Genomic DNA, 25198 nt, shown 5'->3' on the forward strand with positions numbered 1-25198 from the left:
AATATAATCTTAACGTGATGTTTCTGTAATGGTGAATGTGTGGTGTTATGTACATTTTAATATAGACCAGTTAATCGGAACAGTATTGACCTTGATATCAGGGTTTGATTTCTGGCCCGTTTATACTTTGGAACAGAAGGGATTTCTGGGCCGTTTATACATTAGATCAGAAGTGATATCTGGCCCGTTTATACATTAGATCAGATGTGATATCTGGGCCGTTTATACATTAGATCAGAAAGAGTATTGACCTGGATATTGGGGTTTGATATCTGGGCCGTTTATACATTAGATCAGAAGGGAATATCTGGCCCGTTTATACATTAGATCAGATGTGATATCTGGGCCGTTTATACATTAGATCAGAAGTGATATCTGAGCCGTTTATACATTAGATCAGAAGTGATATCTGGCCCGTTTACACATTAGATCAGATGTGATATCTGGCCCGTTTACACATTAGATCAGATGTGATATCTGGGCCGTTTATACATTAGATCAGAAGGGATATCTGGCCCGTTTATACATTAGATCAGATGTGATATCTGAGCCGTTTATACATTAGATCAGAAAGAGTATTGACCTGGATATTGGGGTTTGATATCTGGGCCGTTTATACATTAGGTCAGACGGGATATCTGGCCCGTTTATACATTAGATCAGAAGTGATATCTGGCCCGTTTATACATTAGATCAGAAGTGATATCTGGCCCGTTTATACATTAGATCAGATGTGATATCTGGCCCGTTTATACATTAGATCAGAAAGTGTATCGACCTGGATATTGGGGTTTGATATCTGGGCCGTTTATACATTAGATCAGATGTGATATCTGGGCCGTTTATACATTAGATCAGAAGTGATATCTGTCCGTTTATAAATGAGATGAAAAGTGATCTAATTTGGAACGTAATCTGAAGAATGGGTGATGCTCCGATTTTAAAAAGTGATTGTGTGAAGCCCAAATTATATCCTAATCCCTATGTAGTGCACTATCTCATCTCAGTTATTAAATGACCCAGAAACACTGGCCCACTATTCTCTCTATAGGGAATCCAAATGGCCCACTATTCTCTATATAGGGAATCCAAATGGCCCTCTATTCTCTATATAGGGAATCCAAATGGCCCTCTATTCTCTATATAGGGAATCCAAATGGCCCACTATTCTCTATAGGGAATCCAAATGGCCCACTATTCTCTATATAGGGAATCCAAATGGCCCACTATTCTCTATATAGGGAATCCAAATGGCCCTCTATTCTCTATATAGGGAATCCAAATGGCCCTCTATTCTCTATATAGGGAATCCAAATGGCCCTCTATTCTCTATATAGGGAATCCAAATGGCCCACTATTCTCTATAGGGAATCCAAATGGCCCACTATTCTCTATATAGGGAATCCAAATGGCCCTCTATTCTCTATATAGGGAATCCAAATGGCCCACTATTCTCTATAGGGAATCCAAATGGCCCTCTATTCTCTATATAGGGAATCCAAATGGCCCACTATTCTCTATATAGGGAATCCAAATGGCCCACTATTCTCTATATAGGGAATCCAAATGGCCCACTATTCTCTATAGGGAATCCAAATGGCCCTCTATTCTCTATATAGGGAATCCAAATGGCCCACTATTCTCTATATAGGGAATCCAAATGGCCCACTATTCTCTATATAGGGAATCCAAATGGCCCTCTATTCTCTATATAGGGAATCCAAATGGCCCTCTATTCTCTATATAGGGAATCCAAATGGCCCTCTATTCTCTATATAGGGAATCCAAATGGCCCTCTATTCTCTATATAGGGAATCCAAATGGCCCACTATTCTCTATATAGGGAATCCAAATGGCCCACTATTCTCTATATAGGGAATCCAAATGGCCCTCTATTCTCTCTATAGGGAATCCAAATGGCCCTCTATTCTCTCTATAGGGAATCCAAATGGCCCTCTATTCTCTATATAGGGAATCCAAATTGCCCTCTATTCTCTATATAGGGAATCCAAATGGCCCACTATTCTCTCTATATAGGGAATCCAAATGGCCCTCTATTCTCTATATAGGGAATCCAAATGGCCCACTATTCTCTATATAGGGAATCCAAATGGCCCTCTATTCTCTCTATAGGGAATCCAAATGGCCCACTATTCTCTCTATAGGGAATCCAAATGGCCCACTATTCTCTATAGGGAATCCAAATGGCCCTCTATTCTCTATATAGGGAATCCAAATGGCCCACTATTCTCTATATAGGGAATCCAAATGGCCCACTATTCTCTATATAGGGAATCCAAATGGCCCACTATTCTCTATAGGGAATCCAAATGGCCCTCTATTCTCTATATAGGGAATCCAAATGGCCCACTATTCTCTATATAGGGAATCCAAATGGCCCACTATTCTCTATATAGGGAATCCAAATGGCCCTCTATTCTCTATATAGGGAATCCAAATGGCCCTCTATTCTCTATATAGGGAATCCAAATGGCCCTCTATTCTCTATATAGGGAATCCAAATGGCCCTCTATTCTCTATATAGGGAATCCAAATGGCCCACTATTCTCTATATAGGGAATCCAAATGGCCCACTATTCTCTATATAGGGAATCCAAATGGCCCTCTATTCTCTCTATAGGGAATCCAAATGGCCCTCTATTCTCTCTATAGGGAATCCAAATGGCCCTCTATTCTCTATATAGGGAATCCAAATGGCCCTCTATTCTCTATATAGGGAATCCAAATGGCCCACTATTCTCTCTATATAGGGAATCCAAATGGCCCTCTATTCTCTATATAGGGAATCCAAATGGCCCACTATTCTCTATATAGGGAATCCAAATGGCCCTCTATTCTCTCTATAGGGAATCCAAATGGCCCACTATTCTCTCTATAGGGAATCCAAATGGCCCACTATTCTCTATATAGGGAATCCAAATGGCCCTCTATTCTCTATATAGGGAATCCAAATGGCCCTCTATTCTCTATATAGGGAATCCAAATGGCCCACTATTCTCTATAGGGAATCCAAATGGCCCACTATTCTCTATAGGGAATCCAAATGGCCCTCTATTCTCTCTATAGGGAATCCAAGTGGCCCACTATTCTCTATATAGGGAATCCAAATGGCCCACTATTCTCTATATAGGGAATCCAAATGGCCCACTATTCTCTATATAGGGAATCCAAATGGCCCACTATTCTCTATATAGGGAATCCAAATGGCCCACTATTCTCTATATAGGGAATCCAAATGGCCCACTATTCTCTATATAGGGAATCCAAATGGTTAGGATGAGGGTTAAGGTTAGGATGAGGGTTAAGGTTAGGATGAGGGTTAAGGTTAGGATGAGGGTTAAGGTTAGGATGAGGGTTAAGGTTAGGATGAGGGTTAAGGTTAGGATGAGGGTTAAGGTTAGGATGAGGGTTAAGGTTAGGATGAGGGTTAAGGTTAGGATGAGGGTTAAGGTTAGGATGAGGGTTAAGGTTAGGATGAGGTTTAAGGTTAGGATGAGGGTTAAGGTTAGGATGAGGGTTAAGGTTAGGATGAGGGTTAAGGTTAGGATGAGGGTTAAGGTTAGGGTGAGGGTTAAGGTTAGGGTGAGGGTTAAGGTTAGGATGAGGGTTAAGGTTAGGATGAGGGTTAAGGTTAGGATGAGGGTGAAGGTTAGGATGAGGGTGAAGGTTAGGATGAGGGTTAAGGTTAGGATGAGGGTTAAGGTTAGGATGAGGGTTAAGGTTAGGATGAGGGTTAAGGTTAGGATGAGGGTTAAGGTTAGGATGAGGGTTAAGGTTAGGGTTAGAGCTAGGAGAAGTGTTGAACCAACATTAAGCCGTAGGAACTGCCTCCTAAAAGGGAATTATAGGCTACACAAGGAAAGGGTATATTTTTATATTCAGAATTGTTGATCATTTTCTTTATGTAATATTATAATTTTTTTTGTATTTTTTTTTTTTTGTACAAATTATATTTCAATAAAGAATATTGTCTGTTCACTTTTGGAATATAATCAAATCTGTCACAGTGTGTTTTTGTTTGTTTGTTGTCGTTGGCAACCAGTCTCTCTTTATGTCGCGTTGTCTCTTGTTTTTCCTCCTATATTTATATTTTTAATCCCAGGGCCTCGTCCGCGCAGGAGGTCTTTTGCCTTTTTTGGTAGTGCGTCATTGTAAATAAGAATTTGTAAATAAAAAAAAAACGGGTGATAGTTGTCGCAGCTTCCGTTTATCTGCTTCTATCCCCCTTAACGCTCTCTCGCATCTCGTGGTGTGTTCCCCCCCCCCCCCCCGTAACGGCGTGGGACGAGAGGAACGGTTCATCTGACTCACGGGCTGCGTTCAGTACATTTGGTACGTTCTGAAACGTGTAATTGAACGGAAACGGTGCTATACATAATAACGACCAGTTGAAAAACGGTGATGTTGTCGTTTTTTTGGGGGGGGGAGAACGCTGCCAGTCACACCCACCCAAACGGGGAGCAAACGTACCTCCAAAAGTCCCGTTCAAAAAGAACGTTTTGTTGGAAACGTGGTCCTACAGTACAAATTGTTTTCCCGGAACGTAGTAAACGTTGACGAGAACTGAACGCAGCCCTACGTTGTCGGTAATTTCTCACTACTTTCCTTTCGATAAACATGACGCACAATTGTTCGTTCCATAACAAGTCGAGACTCATAGTCATGACCGAGAACCTTTTGAATAACACAATAGTTAATATACCCCCCTTTATACATCTACAGAGAATGCTAGGGTCCCTTTTTGTCAGATAACATATCCTAACCAGAGAGGAGGATGCGTTAGAAAATATCTGGGTATTGATTAACTTTCGACGTTTCATTTCACTTGTCCTCCCAACTCTTGTCTGTCGTTATGAGGCCACACGCCACGTTTTATATGTAAACACAGTAAACTCCAAGCTACTGCGTAAAGTCGTTTTATATGTAAACGCATTATTAACTCCAAGCTACTGCGTAAAGTCGTTTTATATGTAAACGCATTATTAACTCCAAGCTACTGCGTAAAGTCGTTTTATATGTAAACGCATTATTAACTCCAAGCTACTGCGTAAAGTCGTTTTATATGTAAACGCATTATTAACTCCAAGCTACTGCGTAAAGTCGTTTTATATGTAAACGCATTATTAACTCCAAGCTACTGCGTAAAGTCGTTTTTTATATGTAAACACTAACTCCAAGCTACTGCGTAAAGTCGTTTTATATGTAAACGCATTATTAACTCCAAGCTACTGCGTAAAGTCGTTTTATATGTAAACGCATTATTAACTCCAAGCTACTGCGTAAAGTCGTTTTATATGTAAACACATTATTAACTCCAAGCTACTGCGTAAAGTCGTTTTATATGTAAACGCATTATTAACACCAAGCTACTGCGTAAAGTCGTTTTATATGTAAACACATTATTAACTCCAAGCTACTGCGTAAAGTCGTTTTATATGTAAACGCATTATTAACACCAAGCTACTGCGTAAAGTCGTTTTATATGTAAACACATTATTAACTCCAAGCTACTGCGTAAAGTCGTTTTATATGTAAACGCATTATTAACTCCAAGCTACTGCGTAAAGTCGTTTTATATGTAAACGCATTATTAACACCAAGCTACTGCGTAAAGTCGTTTTATATGTAAACACATTATTAACTCCAAGCTACTGCGTAAAGTCGTTTTATATGTAAACGCATTATTAACTCCAAGCTACTGCGTAAAGTCGTTTTTTATATGTAAACACAGTAACTCCAAGCTACTGCGTAAAGTCGTTTTATATGTAAACGCATTATTAACTCCAAGCTACTGCGTAAAGTCGTTTTATATGTAAACGCATTATTAACTCCAAGCTACTGCGTAAAGTCGTTTTATATGTAAACACATTATTAACTCCAAGCTACTGCGTAAAGTCGTTTTATATGTAAACGCATTATTAACACCAAGCTACTGCGTAAAGTCGTTTTATATGTAAACACATTATTAACTCCAAGCTACTGCGTAAAGTCGTTTTATATGTAAACGCATTATTAACACCAAGCTACTGCGTAAAGTCGTTTTATATGTAAACACATTATTAACTCCAAGCTACTGCGTAAAGTCGTTTTATATGTAAACGCATTATTAACTCCAAGCTACTGCGTAAAGTCGTTTTATATGTAAACGCATTATTAACACCAAGCTACTGCGTAAAGTCGTTTTATATGTAAACACATTATTAACTCCAAGCTACTGCGTAAAGTCGTTTTATATGTAAACGCATTATTAACACCAAGCTACTGCGTAAAGTCGTTTTATATGTAAACGCATTATTAACTCCAAGCTACTGCGTAAAGTCGTTTTATATGTAAACGCATTATTAACTCCAAGCTACTGCGTAAAGTCGTTTTTTATATGTAAACGCATTATTAACTCCAAGCTACTGCGTAAAGTCGTTTTTTATATGTAAACACAGTAACTCCAAGCTACTGCGTAAAGTTGGCTAATCGAAGCGATCAACAACAAAAAATAACAGCTGCTTCGTGGGGTTAGAGAGAGAGACGCCGAAATACTAAGACCAGAAACGAAACGGCATCAACACACCTCCACACGCAACTACCGGATGCTGTTAGTGAGACCAGAGAGAGAGAGAGAGAGCGCATCTCATTTCCCTCTCCACCGTTTTTTTTTGTTGTTGTAAAGAGAGTAGCAAGGTGTGTAAGTGACGCATATAAACGTGTATAAGTAGTTTTGTGCATATAGAATAATTATAGAATAATTAGGCTATTGTGTTTCGCTTTAAGCAGTATTTATAAAGTAGCCTTAAATGTATATACCGTAAAAAAAAAATACAAAAAATACGCTACTTTTTTTATCGAGTCAAAAAATGCTTTGAGCTGAAGCGGAACATCCTTCCGCTGCCATCATGAAGACAGGCTGCGGGGTCTGACAACACGGTGAGTTTATCTTTGTTCTTCTATTCCTCTCGTCTATGAGAAGTAACAACGTTTTTTTATTTTTATTTTTTATTCATGTCTTTTCTTTTAAATCCAGACAGAATGACTCATTTTTAATATGAGCCGACTAAAATACATTTGATATATTGGAGAGTCACAGTAGAGGATTATTATCGAGTTTGGCATTTCATATTCATTGTTTAAAAACCAATAATCCTACACCCCCCCCCCCAAAAAAATGTTTCATTATCCAATTATAACTATTTCTATCTCAAATAAAATGATAAACGACAACATGAATCTCTTACATTTGGTTTCACATAAATCGTCTGTATTTGAATGGTTAGAGTTGAGCGTAAGTGGGCCTGCCTTACGCTTCTAGACGGTCACGATGTACGGGGTTAAACTAGGTTAAAACAAAATGTCAGTCGTCATGGCAGGGTGAAGAACAGAGCTTTTCAACTCTTCATGGAGGGTAGATGATGTTTGAATAGGCCCTTTTAATAACTCTCTAATCTATTGTCTTTATAAAGTCACGATGACTGGTGTCTTTATTTTAAATAAAACATTCGTCATGTGAATAATAATACCGTTATATTCTTCCTACGCCTTTAATTAATACAGGATCAGTTGGGTAAAAGACAAGCACACCTTCAGTCTGCTGTGGGCTGCATTTGGCCCTGGGGGGGGGGGGGGGGGGGCTGCCATTGCTGAGTAGAGTGAGTAGTCAGTAGTCTAGTTAGTAGTCTAGTTAGTGGTCTAGTTAGTAGCCTAGTTAGTCCTGCCCGGGGGGCTGCCATTGCTGAGTAGAGTGAGTAGTCAGTAGTCTAGTTAGTAGTCTAGTTAGTGGTCTAGTTAGTCCTGCCCGGGGGGCTGCCATTGCTGTGTAGAGTGAGTAGTCAGTAGTCTAGTTAGTGGTCTAGTTAGTTGCCTAGTTAGTCCTGCCCGGGGGGCTGCCATTGCTGTGTAGAGTGAGTAGTCTAGTTAGTAGTCGAGTTAGTAGTCTAGTTAGTAGTCTAGTTAGTAGTCTAGTTAGTAGCCTAGTTAGTCCTGCCCGGGGGGCTGCCATTGCTGTGTAGGGTGAGTAGTCGGTAGTCTAGTTAGTCTATAGTCTAGTTGGGAGTCAGTAGTGTAGTCAATAGTCTAGTTAATCTATAGTCTAGTCTAGTCAGTAGTCTAGTCAGTAGTCTAGTTAATCTATAGTCTAGTCTAGTCAGTGTCTAGTTAGTAGTCAATAATCTAGTCAGTAGTCAAATCAAATCAATTTTTTTTTTTATATATATATATTTTTTTTATATAGCCCTTCGTACATCAGCTGATATCTCAAAGTGCTGTACAGAAACCCAGCCTAAAACCCCAAACAGCAAGCAAAGCATGTGAAAGAAGCACGGTGGCTAGGAAAAACTCCCTAGGAAAAACTCCCTAGAAAGGCCAAAAACCTAGGAAGAAACCTAGAGAGGAACCAGGCTATGAGGGGTGGCCAGTCCTCTTCTGGCTGTGCTGGGTGGAGATTAGAAACCTAGAGAGGAACCAGGCTCTGAGGGGTGGCCAGTCCTCTTCTGGCTGTGCAGGGTGGATATTATAACAGAACATGGTCAAGATGTTAAAATGTTAAAATGTTCATAAATGACCAGCATGGTCAAATAATAATAATCATAGTAGTTGTCGAGGGTGCAACAAGCACGTCCGGTGAACAGGTCAGGGTTCCATAGCCGCAGGCAGAACAGTTGAAACTGGAGCAGCAGCACGGCCAGGTGGACTGGGGACAGCAAGGAGTCATCATACCAGGTAGTCCTGAGGCATGGTCCTAGGGCTCAGGTCCTCCGAGAGAAAGACAGAAAGAGAGATGGATATATATATATATATATATATACAAAAAACTATCAACAGGTAAAAACGAGGTGATTTGTGTTCGCTGTGTTTGTTGGCTACTGTAACTCCTCGGAAAACAACCGTGTCCTGACGAGAGAGAGAGCACTTTTTTCTATGTCAGGTTGAAACCGGGCCTCATTAGCTTCGTTGTTATGGATGTTTCCGAATAAAATGTCACTGGGAAACGGCTTAAACAAATGCAGATACTTTTTGTTGTTGTTGTTATTCTGGCTGCGCTGTTTTAACGTGACTGTAAATTAGCCGTAGTTTTCTAGCTGAGCAAGTCAGGGATAATAAGGATGTTGACAGCCAGTATGGCAACGGAACATTTAGACTGAACGACTGGGTCCATAGATACAGAACGACTGGGTCCATAGATACAGAACGACTGGGTCCATAGATACAGAACGACTGGGTCCATAGATACAGAACGACTGGGTCAATAGATACTGAACGACTGGGTCCATAGATACAGAACGACTGGGTCCATAGATACACAACGACTGGGTCCATAGATACTGAACGACTGGGTCCATAGATACTGAACGACTGGGTCCATAGATACAGAACGACTGGGTCCATAGATACAGAACGACTGGGTCCATAGATACTGAACGACTGGGTCCATAGATACAGAACGACTGGGTCCATAGATACAGAACGACTGGGTCCATAGATACAGAACGACTGGGTCCATAGATACAGAACGACTGGGTCCATAGATACAGAACGACTGGGTCCATAGATACAGAACGACTGGGTCGGGTCCATAGATACAGAACGACTGGGTCGGGTCCATAGATACAGAACGACTGGGTCCATAGATACAGAACGACTGGGTCCATAGATACTGAACGACTGGGTCAGGTCCATAGATACAGAACGACTGGGTCCATAGATACAGAACGACTGGGTCCATAGATACAGAACGACTGGGTCCATAGATACTGAACGACTGGGTCAGGTCCATAGATACAGAACGACTGGGTCCATAGATACTGAACGACTGGGTCCATAGATACAGAACGACTGGGTCCATAGATACAGAACGACTGGGTCCATAGATACTGAACGACTGGGTAGGGTCCATAGATACAGAACGACTGGGTCGGGTCCATAGATACAGAACGACTGGGTCCATAGATACAGAACGACTGGGTCCATAGATACAGAACGACTGGGTCCATAGATACTGAACGACTGGGTCCATAGATACTGAACGACTGGGTCCATAGATACACAACGACTGGGTCCATAGATACAGAACGACTGGGTCCATAGATACAGAACGACTGGGTCCATAGATACGCAACGACTGGGTCCATAGATACAGAACGACTGGGTCCATAGAAACAGAACGACTGGGTCCATAGATACAGAACGACTGGGTCCATAGATACAGAACGACTGGGTCCATAGATACAGAACGACTGGGTCGGGTCCATAGATACAGAACGACTGGGTCGGGTCCATAGATACAGAACGACTGGGTCCATAGATACAGAACGACTGGGTCCATAGATACAGAACGACTGGGTCCATAGATACAGAACGACTGGGTCCATAGATACTGAACGACTGGGTCGGGTCCATAGATACTGAACGACTGGGTCCATAGATACAGAACGACTGGGTCGGGTCCATAGATACAGAACAGAACCGATAGAACGAACGACCAGCCTGCTCGGGTAGCAACCCAAGTTTTGTGTCTGGACTATATATTGTGGAAGGACGAAATAGTATGAATAAATTAATCAAAATAAATATATTTATTTTTAATGAAAATATGTCAATCCTTATTTTTTAAAATATATTCGTAACCTCGTTGTATAAAAGTGAAAAAGCCCTCGAAGGCGATGTTTGGAAGATTTATATATCGGCACGGATTGCCGGTGTCCAATATTTTCCTCCAAAACACCGTCTTCTCTGGCGTTATCGCTGAAGGACTGAAGGAGTTTAGTTAATAACCAAAATCTACGGGTCGGCGCTGTCCTCACTCCCTCCTACAGCGCTGGGTCACTACGGAGAGGAGAAGGTACATGCTCTGATGTTTTTAGGTCAGCTTTATCTCTGTAATTTTAATGTCAAATCAATCACATTTATTTTATATAGCCCTTAAAATAGCTGAATCTGTTGTGTTTTTGTGCTGGGCTGGAATGAAAACCTGCACTCTTAGTAGCTCTCCTTATTAGAGCAACCCCCCCCCCCCCCCCCCCACGAGTCAACAATGTCCTCATCAGATAATGTCCTCGCAGCTCTCTCTCGTACGCCGGGCCCTGATTGGATGGAATAACCAACCACCTGTGACGTCAGGTGACCTCGATTGATCGCAGGAGGCGGAGCCTGGAGTCATCTCCGTGGCGTACACACAGAGAGAAGTAAGTATAGAGGAACTGAGAGAGACGGGGGGAGAGAGAGAGGTGTGTGGAGAGAGAGAGGTGTGTGTGTGTAGAGAGAGAGGTGTGTGTGGAGAGAGAGAGAGAGGGATGTGTGTGTAGAGAAAGAGGTGTGTGTGTGTAGAGAGAGAGGTGTGTGTGGAGAGAGAGAGAGGGGTGTGTGTGTAGAGAGAGAGAGAGAGGTGTGTGTGTGTAGAGAGAGAGGTGTGTGTGTGGAGAGAGAGAGAGAGGGGTGTGTGTGTAGAGAGAGAGAGAGAGATGTGTGTGTAGAGAGAGAGGTGTGTGTGGAGAGAGAGAGAGACAGAGAGGTGTGTGTGGAGAGAGAGAGAGGTGTGTGTGTGTAGAGAGAGAGAGACAGAGGGGTGTGTGTGTGTGTAGAGAATGAGGTGTGTGTGTAGAGAGAGAGGTGTGTGTGTAGAGAGAGAGGTGTGTGTGTAGAGAGAGAGGTGTGTGTGTGTAGAGAGAGAGGTGTGTGTGTAGAGAGAGGGGTGTGTGTGTAGAGAGAGAGGTGTGTGTAGAGAGAGAGAGAGAGAGAGGGGTGTGTGTGTAGAGAGAGAGAGAGGTGTGTGTGGAGAGAGAGAGAGGTGTGTGTGTAGAGAGAGAGAGACAGGGGGTGTGTGTGTGTAGAGAAAGAGGTGTGTGTGTAGAGAGAGAGAGAGGTGTGTGTAGAGAGAGAGAGAGGTGTGTGTGTGTAGAGAGAGAGAGAGGAGTGTGTTTAGAGAGAGAGAGGAGTGTGTTTAGAGAGAGAGAGGTGTGTGTGTAGAGAGAGAGAGGTGTGTGTGTAGAGAGAGAGAGGGGTGTGTGTTTAGAGAGAGAGAGGTGTGTGTAGAGAGAGATGTGTGTGTAGAGAGAGAGGTGTGTGTAGAGAGAGAGGTGTGTGTGTAGAGAGAGAGGTGTGTGTGTAGAGAGAGAGGTGTGTGTAGAGAGAGAGGTGTGTGTAGAGAGAGAGGTGTGTGTAGAGAGAGGTGTGTGTGTAGAGAGAGAGATGTGTGTGTAGAGAGAGAGAGAGAGGTGTGTGTGTGTAGAGAGAGAGAGAGAGAGGTGTGTGTTTAGAGAGAGAGAGGTGTGTGTTTAGAGAGAGAGAGGTGTGTGTTTAGAGAGAGAGAGGTGTGTGTTTAGAGAGAGAGAGGTGTGTGTGTAGAGAGAGAGGTGTGTGTGTAGAGAGAGAGGTGTGTGTGTAGAGAGAGAGGTGTGTGTGTGTAGAGAGAGAGGTGTGTGTGTGTAGAGAGAGAGGTGTGTGTAGAGAGAGAGAGGTGTGTGTAGAGAGAGAGGTGTGTGTGTAGAGAGAGAGGTGTGTGTGTAGAGAGAGCTGTGTGTGTAGAGAGAGAGAGGTGTGTGTGTGTAGAGAGAGAGAGAGGTGTGTGTGTGTAGAGAGAGAGGTGTGTGTGTGTAGAGAGAGAGAGGTGTGTGTAGAGAGAGAGAGGGGTGTGTAGAGAGAGAGATGTGTGTGTAGAGAGAGAGATGTGTGTGTAGAGAGAGAGGTGTGTGTGTGTGTGTGTAGAGAGAGAGGTGTGTGTAGAGAGAGAGAGGGGTGTGTGTAGAGAGAGAGGTGTGTGTGTGTAGAGAGAGAGAGCTGTGTGTGTAGAGAGAGAGGTGTGTGTGTAGAGAGAGAGGTGTGTGTTTAGAGAGAGAGGTGTGTGTGTAGAGAGAGAGGTGTGTGTGTAGAGAGAGAGGTGTGTGTGTAGAGAGAGAGAGGTGTGTGTGTAGAGAGAGAGAGATGTGTGTAGAGAGAGAGAGGGGTGTGTAGAGAGAGAGATGTGTGTGTAGAGAGAGAGATGTGTGTGTCGAGAGGTGTGTGTGTGTGTGTGTAGAGAGAGAGGTGTGTGTAGAGAGAGAGGTGTGTGTGTGTGTAGAGAGAGAGGGGTGTGTGTAGAGAGAGAGGTGTGTGTGTGTAGAGAGAGAGAGCTGTGTGTGTAGAGAGAGAGGTGTGTGTGTAGAGAGAGAGGTGTGTGTGTAGAGAGAGAGGTGTGTGTGTGTAGAGAGAGAGGTGTGTGTGTAGAGAGAGAGGTGTGTGTGTAGAGAGAGAGGTGTGTGTGTAGAGAGAGAGGTGTGTGTGTAGAGAGAAAGGTGTGTAGAGAGTGAGAGAGGGGTGTGTGTAGAGAGTGAGAGAGGGGTGTGTGTAGAGAGAGAGAGAGGTGTGTGTGTAGAGAGAGAGGTGTGTGTGTAGAGAGAGAGGTGTGTGTAGAGAGAGAGGTGTGTAGAGAGAGAGAGAGGGGTGTGTAGAGAGAGAGAGAGGGGTGTGTAGAGAGAGAGAGAGAGGGGTGTAGAGAGATAGAGAGGTGTGTAGAGAGAGAGAGAGGTGTGTGTAGAGAGAGAGAGGTGTGTGTGTAGAGAGAGAGAGAGGTGTGTGTAGAGAGAGAGGGTGAGAGAGAGACAGAGAGAGAGAGAGACAGAGACAGAGACAGAGAGAGACAGAGACAGAGAGAGAGACAGAGAGAGAGACAGAGAGAGACAGAGAGAGACAGAGAGAGAGAGAGACAGAGACAGAGAGAGACAGAGAGAGAGAGACCTTCAGCTTCTCTACTGTAGCAGTAGAGCCAGTAAACAGTCTGTGGTGAGAGAGAGACAGATGTAGTTGGCATCATGACTCCACACATGAGGTGACCACAACCCCCTGATCTCAACCCTCCTCTACTTCAGGACTACAACATCTCCCTAAAGAACTACAACCCCCAGAGAGTATCACAGAGACAGGGACCACCATCCCTATGGACCTGATCTCAACCCTCCTCTCCTTCAGGACTACAACATCTCCCTAAAGAACTACAACCCCCAGAGAGATGGTGACCACAACCCCCTGATCTCAACCCTCCTCTCCTTCAGGACTACAACATCTCCCTAAAGAACTACAACCCCCAGAGAGATGGTGACCACAACCCCCTGATCTCAACCATCCTCTCCTTCAGGACTACAACATCTCCCTAAAGAACTACAACCCCCACAGAGACGGGGACCACCATCACACTATGGACCTTCTCACGACCCCCTGAGTTCCACAAGGACTACAACTCAACATCTCCCTAAAGGACTACAACCCCCAGGGTTCTGAGCGGAGCAGCCATGAGCGCAGCAGCAGCAGCAGCGGAGACCCAGGTGAAGTGTGTGCTGGTGGGGGACAGCGCTGTTGGGAAGACGGCCCTCCTGGTTCGCTTCACCTCAGAGACGTTTCCTGACTGCTACAAACCAACTGTGTACGAGAACACTGGCGTAGAAGTCTACATGGACGGGGCTCCGGTAGGAATAATACCCTTTACAGTAATACACTTTACGGTAATACACTTTACGGTAATACACTTTACGGTAATACACTTTGCGGTAATACACTTTACAGTAATACACTTTACATCATTTAACTACTACAATAATACCCTTTACAATAATACACTTTACAATAATACACTTTACAATAATACACTTTACGATAATACACTTTACAATAATACACTTTACGATAATACACTTTATAATAATACACTTTACAGTAATACACTTTACAATAATACACTTTACATCATTTAACTACTACAATAATACACTTTACAATAATACACTTTACAGTAATACACTTTACAATAATACACTTTACATCATTTAACTACTACAATAATACACTTTACAATAATACACTTTACATCATTTAACTACTACAATAATACACTTTACAATAATACCCTTTACAGTAATACACTTTACAATAATACCCTTTACAGTAATACACTTTACGATAATACACTTTACAATAATACACTTTACAATAATACCCTTTACATCAGGGCTGTTCAACTGGCGGCCCGCGGACCATTTCCGGCCTGTTTATTGATTGAGACTGGTCCTTCTGTATGAGCGGTAATGAAAGATCTGCCAGATAATCCACCGTTCAGCGCCAAGCAATACGGCGATTGGCTGTAGTGTGGTTGTTAGCGGTTTCCAGAGCTTATATGGGCATGTTGATTTCTATTTTCTTCATATGAATTTGGCTCCAGTGTTTTTATGAATGATTTTTTTTTTTAAATATATAAAATATTCTGACGCCCCATTCCTGAAAGCTACAACTCTCAGGAACACGTTTCCCTCTGTGATTCTCACATGGACTCGTGAGAGAGTGGGACAAAACGACCTAATGGCTGAGGGAAAGGAATTCAAAGGATGTATTTGATTTTTTATTTAACCTTTTATTTAACGAGGCAAGTCAGTTAAGAACAAAATTCTTATTTACAATGACGGTGTTACCGGGGGAACAGTGGGGGTTAACTGCCTTGTTCAGGGGGCAGAATGACAGATTTTTACCTCGTCAGCTCGGGGGATTCGATCTAGCAACCTTTCGGTTACTGGCCCAACGCTCTAACCACTAGACTAGCCGCAACGCTCTAACCACTAGGCTACCTGCCTCCTCTAACCACTAGGCTACCTGCCTCCTCCTCTAACCACTAGGCTACCTGCCTCCTCTAACCACTAGGCTACCTGCCTCCTCTAACCAATAGGCTACTTGCCTCCTCTAACCACTAGGCTACCTGCCTCCTCCTCTAACCACTAGGCTACCCGCCTCCTCTAACCACTAGGCTACCTGCCTCCTCTAACCACTAGGCTACCTGCCTCCTCTAACCACTAGGCTACCTGCCTCCTCTAACCACTAGGCTACCTGCCTCCTCTAACCACTAGGCTACCCGCCTCCTCTAACCACTAGGCTACCCGCCTCCTCTAACCACTAGGCTACCTGCCTCCTCTAACCACTAGGCTACCTGCCTCCTCCTCTAACCACTAGGCTACCTGTCTCCTCCTCTAACCACTAGGCTACCTGCCTCCTCCTCTAACCACTAGGCTACCTGCCTCCTCCTCTAACCACTAGGCTACCTGCCTCCTCTAACCACTAGGCTACCTGCCTCCTCTAACCACTAGGCTACCTGCCTCCTCTAACCACTAGGCTACCTGCCTCCTCTAACCACTAGGCTACCTGCCTCCTCTAACCACTAGGCTACCCGCCTCCTCTAACCACTAGGCTACCTGCCTCCTCCTCTAACCACTAGGCTACCTGTCTCCTCCTCTAACCACTAGGCTACCTGCCTCCTCCTCTAACCACTAGGCTACCTGCCTCCTCCTCTAACCACTAGGCTACCTGCCTCCTCCTCTAACCACTAGGCTACCTGCCTCCTCCTCTAACCACTAGGCTACCTGCCTCCTCCTCTAACCACTAGGCTACCTGCCTCCTCCTCTAACCACTAGGCTACCTGCCTCCTCCTCTAACCACTAGGCTACCTGCCTCCTCCTCTAACCACTAGGCTACCTGCCTCCTCCTCTAACCACTAGGCTACCTGCCTCCTCCTCTAACCACTAGGTTACCCGCCTCCTCTAACCACTAGGCTACCTGCCTCCTCCTCTAACCACTAGGCTACCTGCCTCCTCTAACCACTAGGTTACCCGCCTCCTCTAACCACCAGGCTACCTGCCTCCTCTAACCACTAGGCTACCTGCCTCCTCTAACCACCAGGCTACTTGCCTCCTCTAACCACTAGGCTACCTGCCTCCTCTAACCACTAGGCTACCTGCCTCCTCTAACCACTAGGCTACCTGCCTCCTCTAACCACTAGGCTACCTGCCTCCTCTAACCACCAGGCTACCTGCCTCCTCTAACCACTAGGCTACCCGCCTCCTCTAACCACTAGGCTACCTGCCTCCTCTAACCACTAGGCTACCTGCCTCCTCTAACCACTAGGCTACCTGCCTCCTCCTCTAACCACTAGGCTACCTGCCTCCTCCTCTAACCACTAGGCTACCTGCCTCCTCTAACCACTAGGCTACCTGCCTCCTCTAACCACTAGACTACCTGCCTCCTCTAACCACTAGGCTACCCGCCTCCTCTAACCACTAGGCTACCTGCCTCCTCTCACCACTAGGCTACCTGCCTCCTCTAACCACTAGGCTACCTGCCTCCTCTAACCACTAGGCTACCTGCCTCCTCTCACCACTAGGCTACCTGCCTCCTCTAACCACTAGGTTAACCGCCTCCTCTAACCACTAGGCTACCTGCCTCCTCCTCTAACCACTAGGCTACCTGCCTCCTCCTCTAACCACTAGGCTACCTGCCTCCTCTAACCACTAGACTACCTGCCTCCTCTAACCACTAGGCTACCTGCCTCCTCTAACCACTAGGCTACCTGCCTCCTCTAACCACTAGGCTACCTGCCTCCTCTAACCACTAGGCTACCTGCCTCCTCTAACCACTAGGCTACCTGCCTCCTCTAACCACTAGGCTACCTGCCTCCTCTAACCACTAGGCTACCCGCCTCCTCTAACCACTAGGCTACCCGCCTCCTCTAACCACTAGGCTACCTGCCTCCTCTAACCACTAGGCTACCTGCCTCCTCTAACCACTAGGCTACCTGCCTCCTCTAACCACTAGGCTACCTGCCTCCTCTAACCACCAGGCTACCTGCCTCCTCTAACCACTAGGCTACCCGCCTCCTCTAACCACTAGGCTACCTGCCTCCTCTAACCACTAGGCTACCTGGCTCCTCTAACCACTAGGCTACCTGCCTCCTCTAACCACTAGGCTACCTGCCTCCTCCTCTAACCACTAGGCTACCTGCCTCCTCCTCTAACCACTAGGCTACCTGCCTCCTCCTCTAACCACTAGGCTACCTGCCTCCTCCTCTAACCACTAGGCTACCTGCCTCCTCTAACCACTAGGCTACCTGCCTCCTCTAACCACTAGGCTACCTGCCTCCTCTAACCACTAGGCTACCTGCCTCCTCTAACCACTAGGCTACCTGCCTCCTCTAACCACTAGACTACCTGCCTCCTCTAACCACTAGGCTACCTGCCTCCTCTAACCACTAGGCTACCTGCCTCCTCTAACCACTAGGCTACCTGCCTCCTCCTCTAACCACTAGGCTACCCTCCTCCTCTAACCACTAGACTACCTGCCTCCTCTAACCACTAGGCTACCTGCCTCCTCCTCTAACCACTAGGCTACTTGCCTCCTCTAACCACTAGGCTACCTGCCTCCTCCTCTAACCACTAGGCTACCTGCCTCCTCCTCTAACCACTAGGCTACCCGCCTCCTCTAACCACTAGGCTACCCGCCTCCTCTAACCACTAGGCTACCTGCCTCCTCTAACCACTAGGCTACCTGCCTCCTCTAACCACTAGGCTACCTGCCTCCTCTAACCACTAGGCTACCTGCCTCCTCTAACCACTAGGCTACCTGCCTCCTCTAACCACTAGGCTACCCGCCTCCTCTAACCACTAGGCTACCTGCCTCCTCTAACCACTAGGCTACCTGCCTCCTCCTCTAACCACTAGGCTACCTGCCTCCTCCTCTAACCACTAGGCTACCTGTCTCCTCCTCTAACCACTAGGCTACCTGCCTCCTCCTCTAACCACTAGGCTACCTGCCTCCTCCTCTAACCACTAGGCTACCTGCCTCCTCCTCTAACCACTAGGCTACCTGCCTCCTCCTCTAACCACTAGGCCACCTGCCTCCTCCTCTAACCACTAGGCTACCTGCCTCCTCCTCTAACCACTAGGCTACCTGCCTCCTCTAACCACCAGGCTACCTGCCTCCTCCTCTAACCACTAGGCTACCTGCCTCCTCCTCTAACCACTAGGCTACCTGCCTCCTCCTCTAACCACTAGGCTACCTGCCTCCTCCTCTAACCACTAGGCTACCTGCCTCCTCCTCTAACCACTAGGTTACCTGCCTCCTCCTCTAACCACAAGGCTACCTGCCTCCTCCTCTAACCACTAGGCTACCTGCCTCCTCTAACCACTAGGCTACCTGCCTCCTCCTCTAACCACTAGGCTACCTGCCTCCTCCTCTAACCACTAGGCTACCTGCCTCCTCTAACCACTAGGCTACCTGCCTCCTCCTCTAACCACTAGGTTACCTGCCTCCTCCTCTAACCACAAGGCTACCTGCCTCCTCCTCTAACCACTAGGCTACCTGCCTCCTCTAACCACTAGGCTACCTGCCTCCTCCTCTAACCACTAGGCTACCTGCCTCCTCCTCTAACCACTAGGCTACCTGCCTCCTCCTCTAACCACTAGGCTACCCGCCTCCTCTAACCACTAGGCTACCTGCCTCCTCCTCTAACCACTAGGCTACCCTCCTCCTCTAACCACTAGGCTACCTGCCTCCTCCTCTAACCACTAGGCTACCTGCCTCCTCTAACCACTAGGTTACCTGCCTCCTCCTCTAACCACTAGGCTACCTGCCTCCTCCTCTAACCACTAGGCTACCTGCCTCCTCTAACCACTAGGCTACCTGCCTCCTCTAACCACTAGGCTACCTGCCTCCTCCTCTAACCACTAGGCTACCTGCCTCCTCCTCTAACCACTAGGCTACCTGCCTCCTCCTCTAACCACTAGGCTACCTGCCTCCTCTAACCACTAGGCTACCTGCCTCCTCCTCTAACCACTAGGCTACCTGCCTCCTCCTCTAACCACTAGGCTACCTGCCTCCTCCTCTAACCACTAGGCTACCTGCCTCCTCCTCTAACCACTAGGCTACCCGCCTCCTCCTCTAACCACCAGCCTCCCCTGCTGCCCCATTACTTTAATTATCTTTGTGTTTATTTATTGAGGTGCTTCGTTTTCAGATGGTTTTGAAATGACGTCGAACTACTTTTTAAGAAGCTTTTGTTAATCGTTGTTTGAATAATTGGCGAGCGAGCGTTGCCCCCTTTTTTCTCATTGTTTTGGTTGCTCATCAACTCACTTTTGTTGACCCCCCCCCTTCCCATTTCAGTCCTAATTACTTTCAGCGACATTTTAATTATAAGAAAAGTGTGTGTGCATTGTTTTATTTTTATTTTTGTAATTTTTTTTTTTTTACAATTCTTCCAAAGAATAATCGCAGGTGGAATATTTTAGGCCTCCCTGAAATTAACCTTCTTTAGTTTTTTACGTCTGTCCCCTGTAATAATATCGTTTGAATAGCCCCCTGCTTTACATAATTTACCTGTCACGATAATACCACTTTACATCATTGAACTATCACGATAATACACTTTACATCATTTTCCTATCACGATAATACGCTTTACATCATTTACCTATCACGATAATACCACTTTACATCATTTACCTATCACGATAATACACTTTACATCATTTACCTGTCACGATAATACCACTTTACATCATTTACCTATCACGATAACGCACTTTACATCATTTAACTATCACGATAATACGCTTTACATCATTTACCTGTCACGATAATACGCTTTACATCATTTAACTATCACGATAATACCACTTTACAATAATACCACTTTACATCATTTACCTATCACGATAATACCGCTTTACATCATTTACCTATCACGATAATACGCTTTACATCATTTACCTATCACGATAATACGCTTTACATCATTTACCTGTCACGATAATACACTTTACAGCATTTACCTATCACGATAATACCACTTTACATCATTTACCTATCACGATAATACCACTTTACATCATTTACCTATCACGATAATACCACTTTACATAATTTACCTATCACGATAATACGCTTTACATCATTTACCTATCACAATAATACCACTTTACCTATCACGATAATACCACATTACAATAATACCCTTTACATCATTTACCTATCACAATAATACACTTTACAATAATACCACTTTACATCATTTACCTACCACAATAATACACTTTACAATAATACCACTTTACATCATTTACCTATCACAATAATACACTTTACAATAATACCACTTTACATCATTTACCTATCACAATAATACACTTTACAATAATACCACTTTACATCATTTACCTATCACGATAATACGCTTTACATCATTGAACTATCGCGATAATACCACTTTACATCATTGAACTATCACGATACATTAACACGATAGTGTCAACATCACGACCCACTGGAGAGGTCTGATGGTCACCTGATCAGGAAATATCCCTCACATCCTTCATGACCTTTACACCCTGATGGTGACGAGGCTGTTTATCCCTGCGGTGTGTTTCGTCTTTTAATGCTTTATTTAAAGTGCATCTCGACGTCACAAGAATAAAACATTTTAAAACATTACAAACAAGATTTCGTAGAAGACAGAATAAAAAAAATCATTGAATAATAAAAAAAAAGACACATTTATAATGTATTTTGTTTTACTCTCCAGATCAACCTGGGTCTGTGGGACACGGCAGGAAATGACACGTTCAGACAGATCCGTCCGATGTCCTATAAGCAGGCGGATGTGGTCCTGATCTGCTACTCCGTGGCCAACGCCGCCTCCCTCGCCAACGTCAAGCACAAGTGGCTGGTAGAGGTACGGGACTACCTTTTCTACTCTCTGAATAGATCCTTCTGGAAGTGTTGTGTGTGTGTTTTTATTGGATAGAGAGAGAGGTGAAAGGTCGGGGGAGAGAGAGAGAGAGAGAGAGAGAGCAGCGGGACGGATTCCAACCCAGCGCTACGTAGAACACGATCTCCCCCGAGGCAGCAGCAGCTTACACCGCTAGACCAAATAAAAAATAAATAAATAAAAAATAACATTTTATATTCTTACAGACACGTCTGAAATAATCATTGAGTCGATTCAGGAAGTAGACACCAGATCAGTAGTGATCGGATTCCATTTTTCTTCTCTCAGTGAGAAGAAATTGGAATTAGAATTTCAGTTTACTTCCTGAGTTAATTGAAATGGAATTCAGCCCAACTCTGGCTTCATATTGTGTATCCAATACATGTTTAAAACTATTTGACTATAACAAAATGGTTTTAAAAAAAAAAAACATTTTTAATGTCATTTGTAGGTGCGTGAGAATCTTCCTCGTGTTCCGGTTCTGGTGGTGGCGACTCAGACGGACCAGCGTGACACCGGGCCTTACCGCGCCTCCTGCTCCTCCGCCGCCGAGGGCAAACGCCTCGCCCAGGACGTACGGGCCAAGGGGTACCTGGAGTGCTCGTCGCTAAGCAACCGCGGCGTGCAGCAGGTGTTCGAGTGTGCGGTGCGGACGGCGGTGAACCAGGCCAGGAAACGGACGCGTCCGCGGATGTTTGATATCAACAGCTGCACGGTGTTTTGACCTTTGACCTTTGACCTCAAAAAACCTTTGGGACCTCCTAGGGTTGGGGTTTGGTGATCGGTGGATACCCGAAGCCTCTAGCGACTGCTCTAGGATCAGGACTCGGGGCCCAGTGGCGACTCCGACTTGGACTCAACACCGGGGACTTGGGACCGGACTGGCGGCTTAGTGACTGGACTACATCACTGTATCTGACTTGAACTATTCGAATGTTCTGTCTGACCCAGGACCTGTGGTTTTTTTGGGGGGGGGGAAACTCTTGAACTATTCGAAGTTCTGTCTGTGCCGTAAGACAGTAAACCTCCCAATGTGTCATTTTGACCTCTAACCTTTTGATGACTGGACACGCGGATCTGTAAACGACCCTCCGTAAAGGGGGGGGGGGGGGGGCCCAAAACACCGCCAAAATGGGAAATCGTTTTTTTAACAACCTGGGCCTGTGTTCACAAAGCGTCTCGGACTCGGGAGTGCTGATCTAGAGTCAGTTTCACTTTCTAGGTCATAATTTCTAGATCATAATTTCTCTAGGTCGTAATTTCTCTAGGTCATAATTTCTCTAGGTCATCATGAATCGGATTACATCGATCTGAACTCCTATTCTGAGACGCTTTATGAATACAGGCCATGGAAGCACAGACGGTCTGTGTGAGTTTGAAAATCACGAACTCTCAAACTGTTTTTTTTTTCTTTCTTCTTTCTTCTTCTGTTGTTTTGATGTCTGTTATTCGATAGATTTAGAGGAGGGTTTCTAGAGATTTCAGTCAATAACGTCACCAGAGAGTTATAGGTTGTTCGTTATGATGAAACAGACGATCAGGTATTTTAGATCGGACGGTAAACAGAGACGATCAGGTATTTTAGATCGGACGGTAAACAGAGACGATCAGGTATTTTAGATGGGATGGTAAACAGAGACGATCAGGTATTTTAGATCGGATGGTAAACAGAGACGATCAGGTATTTTAGATGGGATGGTAAACAGAGACGATCAGGTATTTTAGATGGCATGGTAAACAGAGACGATCAGGTATTTTAGATCGGACGGTAAACAGAGACGATCAGGTATTTTAGATCGGACGGTAAACAGAGACGATCAGGTATTTTAGATGGTAAACAGAGACGATCAGGTATTTTAGATGGTAAACAGAGACGATCAGGTATTTAGATGGGATGGTAAACAGAGACGATCAGGTATTTTAGATGGGATGGTAAACAGAGACGATCAGGTATTTTAGATCGGACGGTAAACAGAGACGATCAGGTATTTTGGACGGTAAACAGAGACGATCAGGTATTTTAGATCGGACGGTAAAATTGTCCGCTTCCAGGAAGACGTTGGAAACTTTTTTTTAAATTTATATCCTTGACAAGTTATTTTTATTGTTATTGTTTTATTTCAGGTTAAAATTGAAGTAAACAATACAAGTTGACATCGACTATTTCCGTTCTCCGTCTATAGATGTTGAAAGTGATCCTTTTGGAAAGGTATTCCAGCTTGTGATTTGTCTGTTCCCTTTGTGTTAAAGAAATGTTGCCAACCACTTAAAGTGCCTGTAACATAATTCATGAATAAACGAACGACCTTCCACCTGTCAATTCTACTTAGAAATCAGAATATTAAAAAAATATATATCTTTGTTTTGCCGTAATAACTAGGAGTAGGAAAACCGATGTGTTTAAAAAAAAAAAAAAAGTACTGGTTAGTACTGACACATGAATATCTCACACACACACACACACACACACACACACACACACACACACACACACACACACACACACACACACACACACACACAGGATGAGGGATGATGACTGTGTTGTGTTGTGGTGAGGTGAAGGTTGAGATCAGAGATATGACCGCAGCAGCTTTAGTTGGCAGTTAGTAACAGTCTCTAGAGCTCTGTAACATTAACCCTGACAGTCAGTAACAGTCTCTAGAGCTCTGTAACAATAACCCTGACAGTAACAGTCTCTGGAGCTCTGTAACATTAACCCTGACAGTAACAGTCTCTAGAGCTCTGTAACATTAACCCTGACAGTAACAGTCTCTGGAGCTCTGTAACATTAACCCTGACAGTAACAGTCTCTAGAGCTCTGTAACATTAACCCTGACAGTCAGTAACAGTCTCTAGAGCTCTGTAACATTAACCCTGACAGTAACAGTCTCTGGAGCTCTGTAACATTAACCCTGACAGTAACAGTCTCTAGAGCTCTGTAACATTAACCCTGACAGTCAGTAACAGTCTCTAGAGCTCTGTAACATTAACCCTGACAGTCAGTAACAGTCTCTAGAGCTCTGTAACATTAACCCTGACAGTAACAGTCTCTAGAGCTCTGTAACATTAACCCTGACAGTAACAGTCTCTGGAGCTCTGTAACATTAACCCTGACAGTAACAGTCTCTAGAGCTCTGTAACATTAACCCTGACAGTAACAGTCTCTAGAGCTCTGTAACATTAACCCTGACAGTAACAGTCTCTAGAGCTCTGTAACATTAACCCTGACAGTAACAGTCTCTAGAGCTCTGGAACATTATCCCTGACAGTAACAGTCTGTAGAGCTCTGTAACATTAACCCTGACAGTAACAGTCTCTAGAGCTCTGTAACATTAACCCTGACAGTCAGTAACAGTCTCTAGAGCTCTGTAACATTAACCCTGACAGTAACAGTCTCTGGAGCTCTGTAACATTAACCCTGACAGTAACAGTCTCTGGAGCTCTGTAACATTAACCCTGACAGTAACAGTCTCTAGAGCTCTGTAACATTAACCCTGACAGTAACAGTCTCTAGAGCTCTGTAACATTAACCCTGACAGTAACAGTCTCTAGAGCTCTGTAACATTAACCCTGACAGTCAGTAACAGTCTCTAGAGCTCTGTAACATTAACCCTGACAGTCAGTAACAGTCTCTAGAGCTCT

At 44.6% G+C, this 25198-nt stretch overlaps 2 protein-coding genes across 4 annotated transcripts in view; both read left to right on the top strand.

The window, feature by feature from the left end:
* Positions 1-3997, top strand: part of LOC123733433 (uncharacterized) — a 71343-nt gene extending 67346 nt beyond the window's left edge. Inside the window, exon 17 of the mRNA XM_082978732.1 lies at positions 1-3997. This exon is cut by the window's left edge and continues 599 nt beyond it. The gene's annotated coding sequence lies outside the window, so the exon portion shown is untranslated.
* A 2608-nt stretch (positions 3998-6605) lies between these two features.
* On the top strand, positions 6606-23863 carry LOC123723927 (rho-related GTP-binding protein RhoH). 3 transcript variants are annotated; one of them, XM_082978734.1, is made up of 7 exons: positions 6606-6939; positions 11067-11189; positions 13848-14441; positions 21368-21517; positions 22005-22488; positions 22552-23538; positions 23569-23863. In XM_082978734.1, the coding sequence occupies exons 3-5, from the start codon at positions 14268-14270 to the stop codon at positions 22275-22277; spliced, it is 597 nt and encodes a 198-aa protein (XP_082834860.1). In that variant the 5' UTR covers positions 6606-6939; positions 11067-11189; positions 13848-14267; the 3' UTR covers positions 22278-22488; positions 22552-23538; positions 23569-23863. The 3 variants fall into 3 exon arrangements, with proteins under 3 accessions (XP_082834860.1, XP_082834859.1, XP_082834862.1); XM_082978733.1 differs by having other exon boundaries at positions 22552-23863; XM_082978736.1 differs by having other exon boundaries at positions 13948-14441; positions 22552-23863.
* Positions 23864-25198: the final 1335 nt, after the last annotated feature.

This window comes from Salmo salar, chromosome 08 (assembly GCF_965601325.2).
Source record: "Salmo salar chromosome 08, fSalSal1, whole genome shotgun sequence".
Classification (NCBI taxonomy): domain Eukaryota; kingdom Metazoa; phylum Chordata; class Actinopteri; order Salmoniformes; family Salmonidae; genus Salmo; species Salmo salar.